The sequence below is a fragment of the Acomys minous genome (assembly GCF_964271855.1).
Source record: "Acomys minous genome assembly, chromosome: 9".
NCBI classification, from domain to species: Eukaryota; Metazoa; Chordata; class Mammalia; order Rodentia; family Muridae; genus Acomys; species Acomys minous.
In genome coordinates this window covers 97,777,154-97,791,528 of record NC_140490.1, presented here as the reverse complement: position 1 = coordinate 97,791,528, position 14,375 = coordinate 97,777,154, and the positions used below count along the sequence as shown (strand labels likewise).

General features: G+C 45.5%; 1 protein-coding gene across 1 annotated transcript in view; it reads left to right on the top strand.

Annotated features, from left to right (window-relative positions):
- The window catches only part of PLXNC1 (plexin C1), a 157,050-nt gene that overhangs the window by 67,534 nt on the left and 75,141 nt on the right, over positions 1-14,375 (top strand). The window contains exons 6-7 of the mRNA XM_084796334.1: positions 8,573-8,717; positions 12,825-12,912. Coding sequence (XP_084652460.1) covers positions 8,573-8,717; positions 12,825-12,912 — 233 coding nt within the window. The remainder of the gene's footprint in view (positions 1-8,572; positions 8,718-12,824; positions 12,913-14,375) is intronic.

The window sequence follows — 14,375 nt, the reverse complement described above, 5'->3', positions numbered from 1 at the left end:
TCTTCCTCCTTTCTTCTCTTTTTCTGCATCACCACTTAGCCATATTCCCAGACCTGACTCCCCTTGATCATGGTGTTTCGAAATATTTCTTATTCTGTGGCCATCTGTGACTTACCTGAAAGCCTCGGGTCATTGTTTCAATAATGCCTGACTCTTACCTAATAGATGGCAATCTGTGCTTGTCCCCAGCGCAATCCATTAGCTAAGGCCAAAGAGCACTTGCTAGCTGTCCATCATATGACTGGTAGGTAACATTCTAGTACCTCTGGAGGTACAGAAAAAAAAATTATAGAACCTTGGTTCACAAGAAGCATTCTCGCTTTACAGGAAATAGCTAGAAAATAGGCTATCTTCACCTTCACCGAGGAATCCATAATTAAAAGAGTTAATTAGAGAAGTCCCTGTTAGTCTAGGAGGGGTTTCTCTGAGGTTTTTGTTGAGCAAATGGAGCGGGGGGGGGGGGGGGAGAAGGAAAGAAAAGAAAGAAAAAAGAAGCAGAGAGTGGTCTGCTATTGACCAGGAATGTCCTGTTTTTGCACATGTGCCTCTGTGTGATTACTTGAGCATCATATTGGTCAGGATCCTCTAAAGAAACATAATTTAGAGGTAGAAATGGAGGGAAGGAGGAAAGAGGGCACAGAAAGAGAGATGTGTGTGTATGATGAAGTGAGCAAGGATGTTTCATGGTCTATGGTCTGGGTAGTTTAAAAATTGATGTCTCCCAGCCAAAAGGCCGATCTTGTAGTTGTTCAGTCAACGAGACTGCATATCTTTAATCTGGTGCTGGAATCTCAGGAAAGTTCTAGAGAACCGCTGTTATTCAGTCTCCATCGGAAGCAGGCTCTAATAGCAGCGAAGGAGTGCCTCAGCAACAGGATAGATGAGCTTGCCAGCAAGAGTGAGGACACATAGGCAAAAAGCAAGAGCTTCTCACAGGGGCTGCCACCAGGAGCTGTGGCTCAGATGTTAGATGGGTCTTCTGACCTCAGATTCAGGCAAGAAGACCCTCATAGGTGCACCCAGCCGCTTGGGTATTAGTTGATTCCAGACGCGGGGGTGAGGGGTGGGGGGGTGGGGGAAGATTGGGGGTGGGGCTGACAGCCGAGATCAGCCATCACAGGCACGGAGGTTAGTATGGAGGTGTTCATGCTTGATGGTGAGCATGGCTTCCCCAGCTGAGTGACTAGTATAACGCAGACGGAAGGCAAGTAAAAGCTGAACCTTTGCCGTCATGTAGACGTGGTCCCGCTGTCCTGACATACACGCAATACGTAAGAACAACGCAACAAACAAATACAAAGAGAGCCAGTGACATATGAAAATGGCTTACCAATAATAATAATAATAATAATAAAAAAACATATGACAGATATGGGGATAGAAAGGATTTCTTTGCAAAGCAACTTCATTCCTGGAGGGATGGTAGAGTGACTCTTCCACAAAGCAGAGTTAAAAATTCAGCCAGCACCGATTCTGTCAACAGTTTCTCTTGTCCAATCATACGAGGGGCAAGTAATAGAAATAATTTGGAATGACATACAGAAAAAATGTCACTGTTTTCTAACACTAAGTTGTTGCATATGTCCTAAATATATTTCATTTTAGAAGCTGTTCTAGGATTGCAGGGTGTGAGCTGGTGGAGAGCACACACTTAGCAGGACGCTCTGGTTTTTAAATTATCAAAAATTATGCAAATGAATAAATCTAATTACATATGTTCAATTAATACTCAGGTATCAACAGTCATACTGTGTGCCAGGCAAACACACTTCCAACTTCCATTCATTGAAAAAAAAAAAGGCCACTTATAAAAAGTAATAGAAGTATTCAGGGATAAACTTCAGAAACAATGTGCATTCCTGCTACTTAAAAATCACTAAGAGACACTTGTTGGAGACAGTTACCCAAAATAGGATGGTTTCTTTTGGCTTTGCAACAGTTTATCTCAGCCATTTTTTTTTCCTGATAGTAATTAGGTAGCAGAACAGTGGTCTACTGAGCCTATATATAATGTGTCATAGTAGAGCCCTATCAATTAAAAACATGAGTGTAAATAAACATGTAGAAGATATCTGTTTGGAAAGTAGGAAAAACATCTATGTGGGCCCATAAACATCCCATGTTTCTTAGGAAAAATTACTTCAACTTACTTTTCTAGATTTTAAAATGAATAGGGATTTTCTTTAATACTGGTTTTAATCTGGAATAATATGAGCTGATTTAGAATTCTAAAATCTGTATTTTTTAAAGTTTATTTAGGCATTAGGGATGTCATTTAACTATAAACAAATACATAATTGCACAATATATTGTATGTTTGAACAGTATGTATATAGTGCTGGATGCATGGCAACAGTAAGTCTCAATCTGTTCTGATTTTAAAATAGTGATGCAGACCCATAGAATGCAACTCAGAAACAAGTATAAGAATTTTCAAGATCAGATGTTTTAAAATAAAAACAGCTAGAAGAATTTTATTAAAAAGCAGGGACTCACAAGTTATGGAAACATTCACTTCCTGATGTACATTAAATGTAAGAGTAGAATTCAGGTTTGGTGAGATGGCTCAGCAGTTAAGCAAGTTACGCACTTACTTCTCTTTCAGAGGACCAAAACTCAGCTGTACACTGAGTGGCTCACAACCACCTGTAACCACAGTTCCAAGGGACCTGACACTCTTCTGGCCTTTATGGGGACACACACACACACACACACACACACACACACACACACACACACGTCATACACTCATATTCTCTCTCACACACGTAAATGTAAATAAGAAAATAAAGTCCTTAAAAATATAAGGAAAATCTAGGATAATTAAGTAATTTATATTTTTAAAAATCCACAGAAGATAGAATCAAACATCACATAATTTCAAAGTATGCTAATTTTCTTAGCTCTGAAGTAGTAATGACAAAAGAAAAATATCCGTACAGTTTACTTATAAAGCAATCGTAGGCTGAAGTAGGCTCGGCAGTGGAAGTGTTGCCTAGCGTGTGAAAATCCCCGCTTTAAACCCCAATACTGGCAGAAAAAATCTATACAAAAGGGAAAAAAAAGAATTAACTAAAGCATATGCTTCTGCTAAGTATTTGCCATAGCCCAAATCTCTTAAGACAATAAAGCTAGAGAAAAAAAAGAAAAAGAAAAAGATTAAGACACCAAAAATCAAGTGGTCAAAGGCATACGTTCTCAGAGAGCAGGTTCAGGAAAGTAGCTGTAAATATGGAAATAGGTTCAACCTTGCTAGTTATGAAATAAATACAAATTAAAGCAATAATAAGTTATGCTAACACCCAGTGTTGCTGATGCCAATTAGCACAACCTTTTTGGAAAGGAGGAAAGCGATTTGGCAGTCGGCTTCAAAAGTAATAAATATATTCAGTTTGTTTAAATCGCTAATTCCAGGCATAGAATCCAAGGGAGCAACTTGAAAGAAGAAAACCCTACGCATAAGCAGTAGCATTTATAGCATTAGAAACCTGTTTGGCGATAAGGAGAAAAGTTAAGTAAAATAAAGTACTTGTATGTCAACATGCTGGAATATTCTACAGCAGTGAGTTCTTCCGCCCGGTGTTTATTGCAGTCTAATTGGCATTCCACCCATGCCCTGTATCCTATCTGACACACTGCAGCATCCTCCCTCTTTGTTCGCCTATTTCAAGAACAGGCCACGAATCTAGGAAGGATTCTCATACTGGGTTTATGAAGCTCTCTTAGTTTCTTTTCTGTTGCTGTGATAGAAAACTGCCATGACCAAAGCAACTTAGAGAAGGAAGAGTTAGTTTGGGCTTACGGATCCAGAGACATCAGAACGAGTCTGTGATGGCGGATTGGTGGCATAGCAACAGATGGTAGGCAGGGGTGGGAAGCTGGAAGCTCACCTATGAGCTGTAACCATGACAGAGAGAGAGAGAGAGAAAAAAAAAATGGTGCCATACTTTAAATCTCAAAGCCCACCACCAAACACCAACACCACCAAGTAATGAACTTCTTCCCCCAAACAGTGTCACCAACACCAAGACCAAGTGTTCACACATCCAAGCTTATGGAACATTTCTTATTTTTTTAGCCACACTCAACCTGGAATGCAGGGACACACACACACACACACACACACACACACACACACACACACACACTGCCTGTCTGGCTCTGAGCTCCTCCTGCTGTACCTGAAGCAATGTGCTGTCTCCTATTTCCAGACTAACCCCAACTGGCTCCTGCCTCAGTGTTTCCCTGACCCTGTTCTTGCTAGGGTCACTGCTGACCTCCATGTAGCCAATCCTAAGGTCCGTATCATACTAGGATGGTTGGCAGTGTTCTTTTTAGAAATTTATGTATGTATTTTACTCACTTATAAGTGTATATCGAATGTTTGTGTGTTGCTGCGCATGCCTCGAGGCCACAGTAGGGCAGCAGGTTTCCTCTTCTACCGTTCTCCATTTGTTCCTTGGAGATCGGGTCTTTCCCTGAACCTGGGGCTCACATAGTCTTGGCTTAGGCTGGAAAGCAGCAGTGATCCTTGTGGGGCCGCTTGGCTTGACGCTGGGGTTATAGGCGTCTGCAGGGATGCCCAGCACTTTGTGAGTGTGTGCTGGGACCCAAGCACCGGTCCTTATGATTGTGGAGTAAGCACTCTGAACCACTGAGTCATCCCAACAGGCTTGATTGGGAGCGTTCTTGAAACTTCCTCGCCCATTGCCTTTTGCATGACACACCCTGTCTTAGTTACTTTTCTATTGCTGTGACCGAAATAACATGACCAAGGCAACTTAGAAATAAAGCCTTTAATTAGGCTTATGGTTTCAGAGAGTGATGGAGTAAAGGCTTGATGGTACTAACAGCTTCCAAACTCCCAGTGACACGCCTCCTTCAACAAGGCCACACCTCCTAATCCCTTCCCCCCCAAAATTCTACCAACTGGTGCCCAATTATTCACATATATGATCCTATGAGTGCCATTCACATTCAAACTACACAGAGCCTCTCCATTTCTCCTGATGTTCCAAACTCGATGTTGCATCGCGTCTTGTGGACTCTTAAATCGATATCTCATGCCGAGTTTGGACCCAATCTTTTTACTATACCTTGTCCATACAATCTTATCTGCTTCCATGGTTTGTATATCACCTGTATGTTTATATCTCCTTTGTGCCTAGCCCATATTTATCCTCTGACCTTCAGGCCTATCTTGATAGATCCTTTTGATGTCCTGCAAGGATCTTGAACTTGAGAAATAGTCAAAATTGAAATCGTGACCTTCCTCTCTACATTTCCCACTCCCTCAGCAAGTCCCGTGTCAGCCTTCATCCATCAACTTCCTCGCCAACCCCCCACGTTCGCATCCTTGCTTCTAGTCCTGTTCATCGTGCCTACAAACTGTTGCTCGAATCCGTCCAGCTCTTCCCATTTCACTGTGCCCCTGTAGTCTGGGCCTCTGTCGTCTCTTGATGCCATGTGACCCTCCAGTCTGAGTCTAGTGGGATGTCCGTCTGTCCGTTAGTCTGTAAACTCTCAAAGGACAGGACTGCAGCTGTTTGCCTTGCTTGGTTATTTACTGCCTTGTGCAGCATTTGGCCATGTTAGGAGCTTGCTGTTTATTTATAGAGTAAATAAGCAGAATGGTTTCAGTTTTGTGAAAATTTTGTGCGAGGACTGGAAGGAAATAGGGAATGATTAAAGAGCTGATGAAAACAGGATTTAGAAAATCCCTTCTGATACTCTTGTTGAACTGATCAAGGGAATATAAGAAATACGTAGTTGTGCGCCAGCGTGTGTGCGCCATAGAATCATAGGGTAAAGAAAGCCAGCACGCCTGAGGGTTCAGCCTCCCGTGAAGATGAGCTAGCAAGAATGGTTTGGAGCTCATTCCTGTGCCTGTGTCTTCTAGAGCTTGCGGTGGCACACGCCTGGTAACCCAGCTCCTCAGAAGGCTGAGGCAGGAGGATCACAGATGAAGTCAGCTGGGTGGCTTATGTAGATCAGAGGAAAAGTGCTTGCCTAGCTTGTACAAGCCTTTGGGTCCAATCCACAGTATCAGAGATAGGTAGAAAATGTCTCCTATAGATCTTTCGACTTCAGGCCAGTTGCACTTGGGCTGAGAGAACTTGCCTTCTCCCAGCATGATTTCCATGGACCGTAAACACAATTGTTTTGAAAAAATGGAGAGATTTAGGGTAGAGACTCAGCAAGCTAACGGGACCAAGAGAGACAGCAGAGACTTGGGTGGCAGAATAAAAAGGCTGAGCGGAGTGGCCCTGGTCCAGGTGGCCCAGGTCATTGCTCCCACCCCAGGTGAAAGGGTCACCTCATCTTCCTCTCTAGCTTCCCACTCTCCCTCCCAGGCTCCCTCCTATGCCTGACACCAGTGCATCCGCTATCACTCAATTCCTTAACTTCCTTTCTTGACAGCAGAACTGGCTGCCTTGTTTCTTTGGACGTCTCATTTGGAGAAACTTGCTTTCGGACTTTGACATTTCAAGACTTTCTTTTCGTTCCTTCTACATGCACACTACGCCTCTGCCCAGACACAGACACTCAGAAAACACTCTTCCTGTAAATCTCATCAAGTATTTAACCACCCAGTTAACCATAGCTAATTTTAAAAGTAGATTGAGCTATTATTGTCTGATAGCATTCGTTGGAAGTAATAAAGAGGTGGCAAGGGTACCTTAACACCCGGAAGATCTGGGAACACCCTCTTAAATAAACTGTGAACTAGAGCCATTCGAATGAAAATAAAAATCCTGTCTTTGGATGCGAATGCTTAGAAATGTGGAGATGCATGTTTTGATGAAATGAATGTACACGTTTGCTGTTTCAGTTGCACGCACAAGTCACCCCAACGTCTTTTGGATGAGATAATTGTACATCTCAGACAGATGAATGATGTCTAGGAGTTCCTATGAAAGTAGAGATAAATAAGGAGACATTTGCCTTATCAGACATTTAAAGCAGTAAAAACTTAGTGACACTGGGATGGAAGTAGGTCAATGGATGTTCGAACGGCGTATTTTAGGAAGCGGATTCCAAATATGTTGGTGTGCGCACCACAAAGAGGATATTGTGGTGGTCTGAATAGGAGTGGCCCCCACAGACTCATGTGTCTGAATGCCTGGCCATGGGGAGCGGCACCATTAGGAGGTGTGGCCTTGTTGGAGGAAGTGTGTCACTGCCGAGGTGGGCTGCTCAAGTTATTCCCAGTGTGTTAGACAGCCTCCTCCTCCTCCTGCTGCTGCTGCTGCTGCTGCTGCTGCTGCTGCTGCTGGATCAAGATGTAAAATTCTCAGCCACCGCTCCAGCACCATGTCTGCCCGCATGCTGCCGTGCTTCCCACCCTGATGATAATGTCTGAACCTGTAAAAATTAAATGTTTTCTTTTGGAAGAGTTGCCACGGTCATGGTGTCTTCTTTCACAGCAAACCCTAACTAAGACAGATATCTTGAAGGCTGAGGAAACGGCTTAGCAGTTAGAACACTTGTTGCTGGTTTGGTTCCCAGCGCACGCTTGCCAGCTCATGACCATTTGTTCCAGGGGACGGTGCCTTCTGACTTCCATGGGCCCCAGACACATACAGGTGCATATACAGATGTGCAGATAATACATTCATACACATGAATAAATCTAAAAAGTTTTCTGAAGTGATAACCTTGGTTTAGTGGGGAAAGAGGTCTTGTTGTTTAGTAAATGGTTAGAACATAGCTAATTCGCCATCTGTATACAAATAAAATTGGACTTTTATCCTATACTAAAAGTAAAAGATAAAAAAATAAATAAAACGATAAGGATGGTGGAACAGTTTAATCCTTGTCTGAAGGCTAGGGTTTAGGAAGCATTTTATAGTCGAAACGAGAACAGAACAAGATATACCCATCTACGTGATTACATAAAGAGATGCTGTATAAGGTAAGAGATTGTATAAACAAAAGCAAAGGCAGACAGTAGATTATGAGAAAACATGTTTCAGAAATATGACAGATAAGGGTTAATATCTACACGGTGCAGAGAGTTCTTAAAAGTTGATAATACAAATATATAGAGCTGAAACGTGGTCAAAGGCATCTTTCTTTACACCCGCTCCCTAGGGAAACTCTCCTTCCTGTGGCAGATTTTGTCTTAGTCAGGGTTCCTATTGCTGTGAAGAGACACCATAACTACGGCAACTCTTACAAAGAAAAACATTTAACTGGGGCTTGGCTTACAGTTTCGTCATGGCGGGAAGCATGGCGGCATGTAGGTAGATGTGGTGCTGGAGAAGGAGCTAAGAAGTCTATATCTCGATTCATAGGCAGCAGGGAAGAGACAGTGAGCCGCACTCGGCCTGGCTAGAGCTTCTGAGACCTCAGAGCCCACATCCTAGTGGTGCGCATTCTCCAACGAAGGCCACGCCTACTCCAACAAGGCCACACCTCCTAATAGCGCCAGTCCCTCTGAGCCTATGGGGCCATTTTCATTCAAACTACCACACAGGTCTACAGGTGATTTCCCATAAGGCTTCAGGGGGGATTAGCAAGGATAGAAAACAAACCGCATGATGTGTGTCTTTCTCCTCCCCCTGCACAGACCACGGTGACCATTGTGGGAAGTGTCTCCGCAAGACACTCGGAGTGCGTGGTGAAGAACGCAGACACGGGCAAGCTGCTCTGCCAGGGGAGAAGCCAGCTGAACCGGACCTGTGCCTGCAACATCCCCAACAGACCCAGCTACAGTACGTGGATTCCTCTGCGCGTTGTTAGAAAGTCAGGGAGTAAGAGCACCGTCGGAGTTCAGTTACTAGCAATCGGGATAGTTCCCTTTCCTGTCTCTGTCACTCTACTGCTACCTCTGGTTCCCACCTAGGTCTTCACACCTGCTCCGTCTCCTGTGTCGACCCCAGCACCTCCCACTCTGATGTGGCTTGGGAGAGATGGAGGAGGCTGCGTTGGTTAGGAGAGCTTAAGAAAGCCAGAGACCACTGGGCTGATTCTTATACGTTCATTGCATTCATTCATTCATTCACTCATCCATTCATTCATTCTCATAGGAAGTCTGAACATCTGGGGTCATGGGAACCTGCAGACAGATTAAGCTGACCCTTGCTTCAGAATCCTTATAACCTGTTAGGGTTACACCGTAGTGTATAAATGTAGGGGTATGATGTAATATATAGATTCTGGGAACCTATAGCCATTAAGGCATCTAGTGTCTTAAGGTCCCATTGCTGTGAAGAGACACTATGGCCATGGCAGCTCTTTTAAGGGAAACATTGCACTGGGACTGGCTTCCTGTTTCAGAGGCTCAGTCCGTCGTCATCATTATGGCGGGGAGCATGGCACACGTGCAGGCAGACATGGTGTTGGAGAAGGAGCTGAGAGGTCTACATCTGGATCCACAGGCAGCAGGAAGAGACAGTGTGCCGCACTAGGTGTTGCTTGAGCTTGTGAGACCTCATAGCCCACCCTAGGGACATAATTTCTCCAACAAGGCCACACCCTCCCAATAGCACTGGTCCCTATGAGCCTATGGGGCCATTTTCATCCAAACCACCACAGCTGAGGCGGGCAAGGATCTCTTCCTGGAGTGATTGGTATCAATCTTAGAAGGATGAGGATACTTTAAGCCAGAGAGAAAGGAAAAGGTATTCTAGCCAGAGACCAGCTTGTGTGCTATATGAAGAGAAAAGGGCTTAGATTGAAGAACGAAAAAAGGCTCTATATATGAGTAAGGAAAGTGGGGTAGGTGCAGGGGCAGCCTGGACACTAGGGGAGCCAGGGGACCACAGAAGGCCCTGTGAAACAATGGGTCCATCCTGGGAGGTCTAAGCTGCAAGCTGCGTAGTCAGATTCATTAGCAGAAAGACACACCCGTGGGTTGTCTATCCCTCCTGCTGGACTAGCAGGTAAGCCCCGAGGGGCAGGAACTTTGAGAAGTTCATGCCTGTTCCTAGAACTGTGTCTGGCCAGTGAGTCTATTTGTAATCAGCAAGTTTCTAGCGAGTGGATGCAGAGATGCCTGGTGACACATGGAGGAAAACAAACGACCGAAACCCTCAGTTCCTAAAGAGCACCTAATAGAAAAGCCATCACAGCGATCCAGATAAGAGGGCTGGGATTAGAGGCAGATGGGTGTGAAGAGAGGGCTCAACAGAGGATTCCCGAGTCTGTTAAGATGGAAAAGACTTGAAAGGGTTAAGGTGATGGTGGAGGTGTCCTGGGATGTGTGGCGTGGTCATATCGGAGCTGTGTGAGATGCTTGTGAGCAGTAGAGTTAGTATTGAGTGATGAGTGGTCAAGCAGAAATTTACTGCTCATAGTTCCAGAGGCTGGGGGCTCCCAATGAGGGCGTCGGACGATTCGCTGCCTGAGAAAGGCTCTCTCTCTCTCTCTCTGCTTTGATGACAGTGCCCCACCCTCTCTTATAAAGACACAATGCCATTCACCAGGATGACCTTCTCATGATTTAACTACTTCCCAGAAGCCCCACTTCGTAACACTATCAAACTGAGTTTTTTAATTCCCAAATAAAAATGTTTGAGGGTGTTACCGACCTGTGAGGCCAAAGTACTCAGGTGACCCTTCACCACTCAGGAAGGAATGTGGTACGAAAGTCAGAGGCATGATGTACTATTATCCCTTGCAGCTACTGGGCCTGGATGCTTTAAAAGTATTACCAGTTTTCTACCTTTGTCACTAGTATGCAGTCTTTAAAATGCACTTCTGGTTAAACTGGGTCGTTAAAGATGCAAATCTTGGTCACATGTAAAATATGACTCTGAAGTATCCAAGACAGACTTCTAAAGCTAACTGGTGGCACTAGAGCCTCCAACAGTTGGTGTCCCTTCCCCTACCCTTGGCTGAATGCAACAAATTCAATTGTCCACTTTTTTGTGCTCAGCTACCTAAAGCCATTGATAAAATTTAGTTGGTGGGCTCCCTCCCCGCCCCCTCTCTCTCACTCTGTGTGTGTGTGTGTGTGTGTGTGTGTTTGAGTGAGTGTTGAGACAGTGTCTCGATACGCAACAGATTCTCCTGCCTCAGTCTCCTGAGTGCTAGAATTTTATATGTATGTATATTCATATGTACACGCACACATACACACACACCATTGCATCTAGTTTCATGGTCTATTTTGGCTGGCCTTACCCCTACTATCAAGTCCTGTTTCCTATATATTTTGAATCACTGGAGAAAGGTCACCTCTCCTGTACAGCCTTGCTAGTCTGCTCCTGCTCCAGCCTTCCCAGTCATTCCGTCACACCCTGGTTCCCCACAGGCACCCCTATCCTGCACCCAAACGCTATATGGCGTCCACACCGCTCACATGGTGTCCCCTTGACTTCTGTGACATCTTCACCTTGGCCATTTTACCTCTCCTAGGAGGACTGCAAGTGCTTCCAGAGGGCATAGCGTGAATATTTATTTCCCTGTGAGGTTTCCGAAGTGTTGGGCACGGTTGGCGCTCAGTAAAGTCCGACTTCTGTAGGCATCCTCCCTGGGCAACTTGTCAATTCTATGGAAATGTATTTTCCCCGAGAGTCCCTCGGTGCTGAATGGCCATGTGTTCGTTGCACTAACATGCATCAAGTGTCTATTCAGGTGCTCCTGCCGAGAGGTCATGTCAGCCCTCCAGACCTCCTTGTCTTCAGAACAGGAGATTATCATTTCACATAAGCCCACTTCACGTGAGCAGAATGTTACATGGGGTTCTAGCCCTCCCAGTGAGTCCTTGTGCTGGAGAGAAGCATCTCCGCGCAAGAATCCTTAGGCTTTGTGAACAGCACACTGGTAAAGCTTCAGGGGAGGAACTTGGGGATGTCCTTCATCCCCAAAGTCAGGTCAGTTCTCGAGATGTCAAGACCTCCATTTAATAAGCCCAATATACTATTCCCCATGAATTCCTGTACATACGAGGATAGTAATCCCTCTGTGTTAGCACTGGTCTTTGCTTGGGTGTAATAGGACTTGAAGGGTGTTGCTGTGGACCATGGTACCCAAAGGATAGTCTGTATACTCACTCTGTCGGGAGGGGCATTACAATATACAGGCTCCAAGAGCGACCTCGGATCTGCTGAGTCATCGAGTCTTGGACAATAGCCCTGGTATGGGTATTTCCCTAAAGCCCCTGTGATTCTGATCGACAGCTGGGTTGGAGTAACGCTGCCTCAAGACCCAGCATCAAGGTTTAAGAGATACCAAAGGAGCATTTCTCAACTGCTGACTTTGCATAGGTTTTTAGCCTCCCCCCCCCACTCCCCGTTTTTATTCTTTCAACCAATGGATATGGTTTTTCCAAAGCAAGCCAGAAAACCTTCATTTGACAGCAGCTGACTCCAAGGAGATCATTGAGCCTGACCCCAAGGATGTTGAGGGTTTGTTAGGTAAATATTTGCAGGGTATGGATTTTTTTTCCTGAAGGTGCCGGGGTTTCTTCTCTGCCATGCTGGCGTTCACATCCTAGGCCCTTCTTGTTCGATGACTTGTTTCATTCTCGTGCCTTGGCCAATTACAAGCTGAGGTAGTGATCCCAGCGAGAGCATGGGCTGTAAATGGGCTGTAAAATGGCTTTTCCCGGTGATTATCTGTGGGAGCCTTGGAGCGCTAGAGTCAGGCTCAGTCTGTTTGGAGGCTTGTGCTGTGCACCGCGGCTGCGTGGCATGAATGGCCCACAGGGAAGGAGCCACCTACTGATTGAAATGTTGGTGAACAGCTGGCACGCCCCTGCCCTCTATGTAGAAAAGGCAAGAATATTTCTTTCTTTATTTTTGCGTTTGCAGCTACGCTCGACTGTGGCAGGAACCCGCCGTAAATGACTTCTTTTCCCGCTTCTTTCCCTCCAGATGTCTTAGTGATCAGCGCGACCTTCTCCTTCCCGACCTGGAACTTATCAGAAAGATTCAACTTTACCAACTGTGCGTCGCTGAAAGAGTAAGCGATCAGCTTCGACGCTTAAACGTTCTCATTGCTTTTAATTTATTTGTTCTACTCCTCAATTTCCTCGAGAACTCTTTTGAGGGCTAGAACTTTCCGAAGTGCCTTTTGGAGCATGGCCTAACGGGAGCTAGGAGAGCCACTGAGGTAATAAGCTGTGCTCGCTCATTCAAGCCCTAACAAGAAAACTGGAGCAGCTGAGGGGAGCGCGCATGCGCCTACGTGTCCCTATCAACAGGGAAAGGCGTTTTCCCCAGAGCTAGAGGACCCCTGAAGTAAGGACCAAATAAAGGGGGATCACTAGGCCCCCCCATAATGCAAATGGCTTCTTGGCCAGAGTAATAAGACCTGAGCGTGAGGAGAAGATGGAATCTCCCTCACCAAAATGGCACACTCATCTTGTTCTCTGTGGTGCCAGGGAATCGAACTCTGGGCCTTGAGCACGCGAAGGAAGTGTTCTGCCGCTTAGCTACCCTATTATCATTAGTGGCCCCATTCAGTTACGAACCCTTTGGGTTTGGACCACAGCTCCCTCCTGGCTTCCTAAAGCAGAGAGAAGACAGAGGAAAATAGACTTGTCAGAGGCCCACCCTCTGAAGCTGCGACAGAGGACATGTAGAGGGGCTGGGTTATCAGAGGTCTGCTGTTCACTCTCGGGTGTGACTGGCCAACAGCACATGAGAGCGGCTTTCCGTCTGGCCGAGGAATCGCTGTAGGGAAAGTGAATTCAGATTGTGTTACATCATCTTCACCAAAGACGTGCATTGGAAGGTCCCACAAACGGGAAGTCAGTGATATCTAAGAAACAGAATAAATTTAGGGAAGGAAAATAGAAATCTTGTTATTTTGAAAGCCTTCAACTCTCTTATAGAAGAATGGGAGGAAGGGTTGAAGCAGCCGGATGGGTTTAAGGACACCCCAAGAAGATCTACAGAGTAAACTGGGGCCCACGGAGGCTCACAGAGACGGAACCACCAACCAAAAAGCATGCGTGGGCTGAACCGAGACGCCCTGCACATACGTGGCAGAACTGCGACATAGTCCTCATGTGGGTCCCCTAACAATGAGATTAGGGACCGACTGCCTCTGACAGAGGATGCGCTTAGACCCTATGGGACTTGATGCATCAGGGTAGCTTAGCACTCCTGGGGCGGGGGTGGGGGGGCTCCCCTTCTGTGAGGAGAAGGGGAGGGGAGAATGAGGGATTAGGGCGTGACAGTGGGATTGCGCGAGTGGGAGTGGGGAGGAGGCTGCGATTAGGCTATAAAATAAAAAATGAAATTTTTTTTAAAAAAATCAAGGCAAACAAGCTTTCAACTCAGCAAACAGGAAAAAGGAAGAGAGAGTGAAATAGAACTTATGAATGCAAGGCAGATTTAAAGATGGCTCTCTGTAGCACCCAGGCAAATGACTTACTCCAGGTCCCACGGCCAGGTATAGAAGAGCCAGACTTCAGAGCC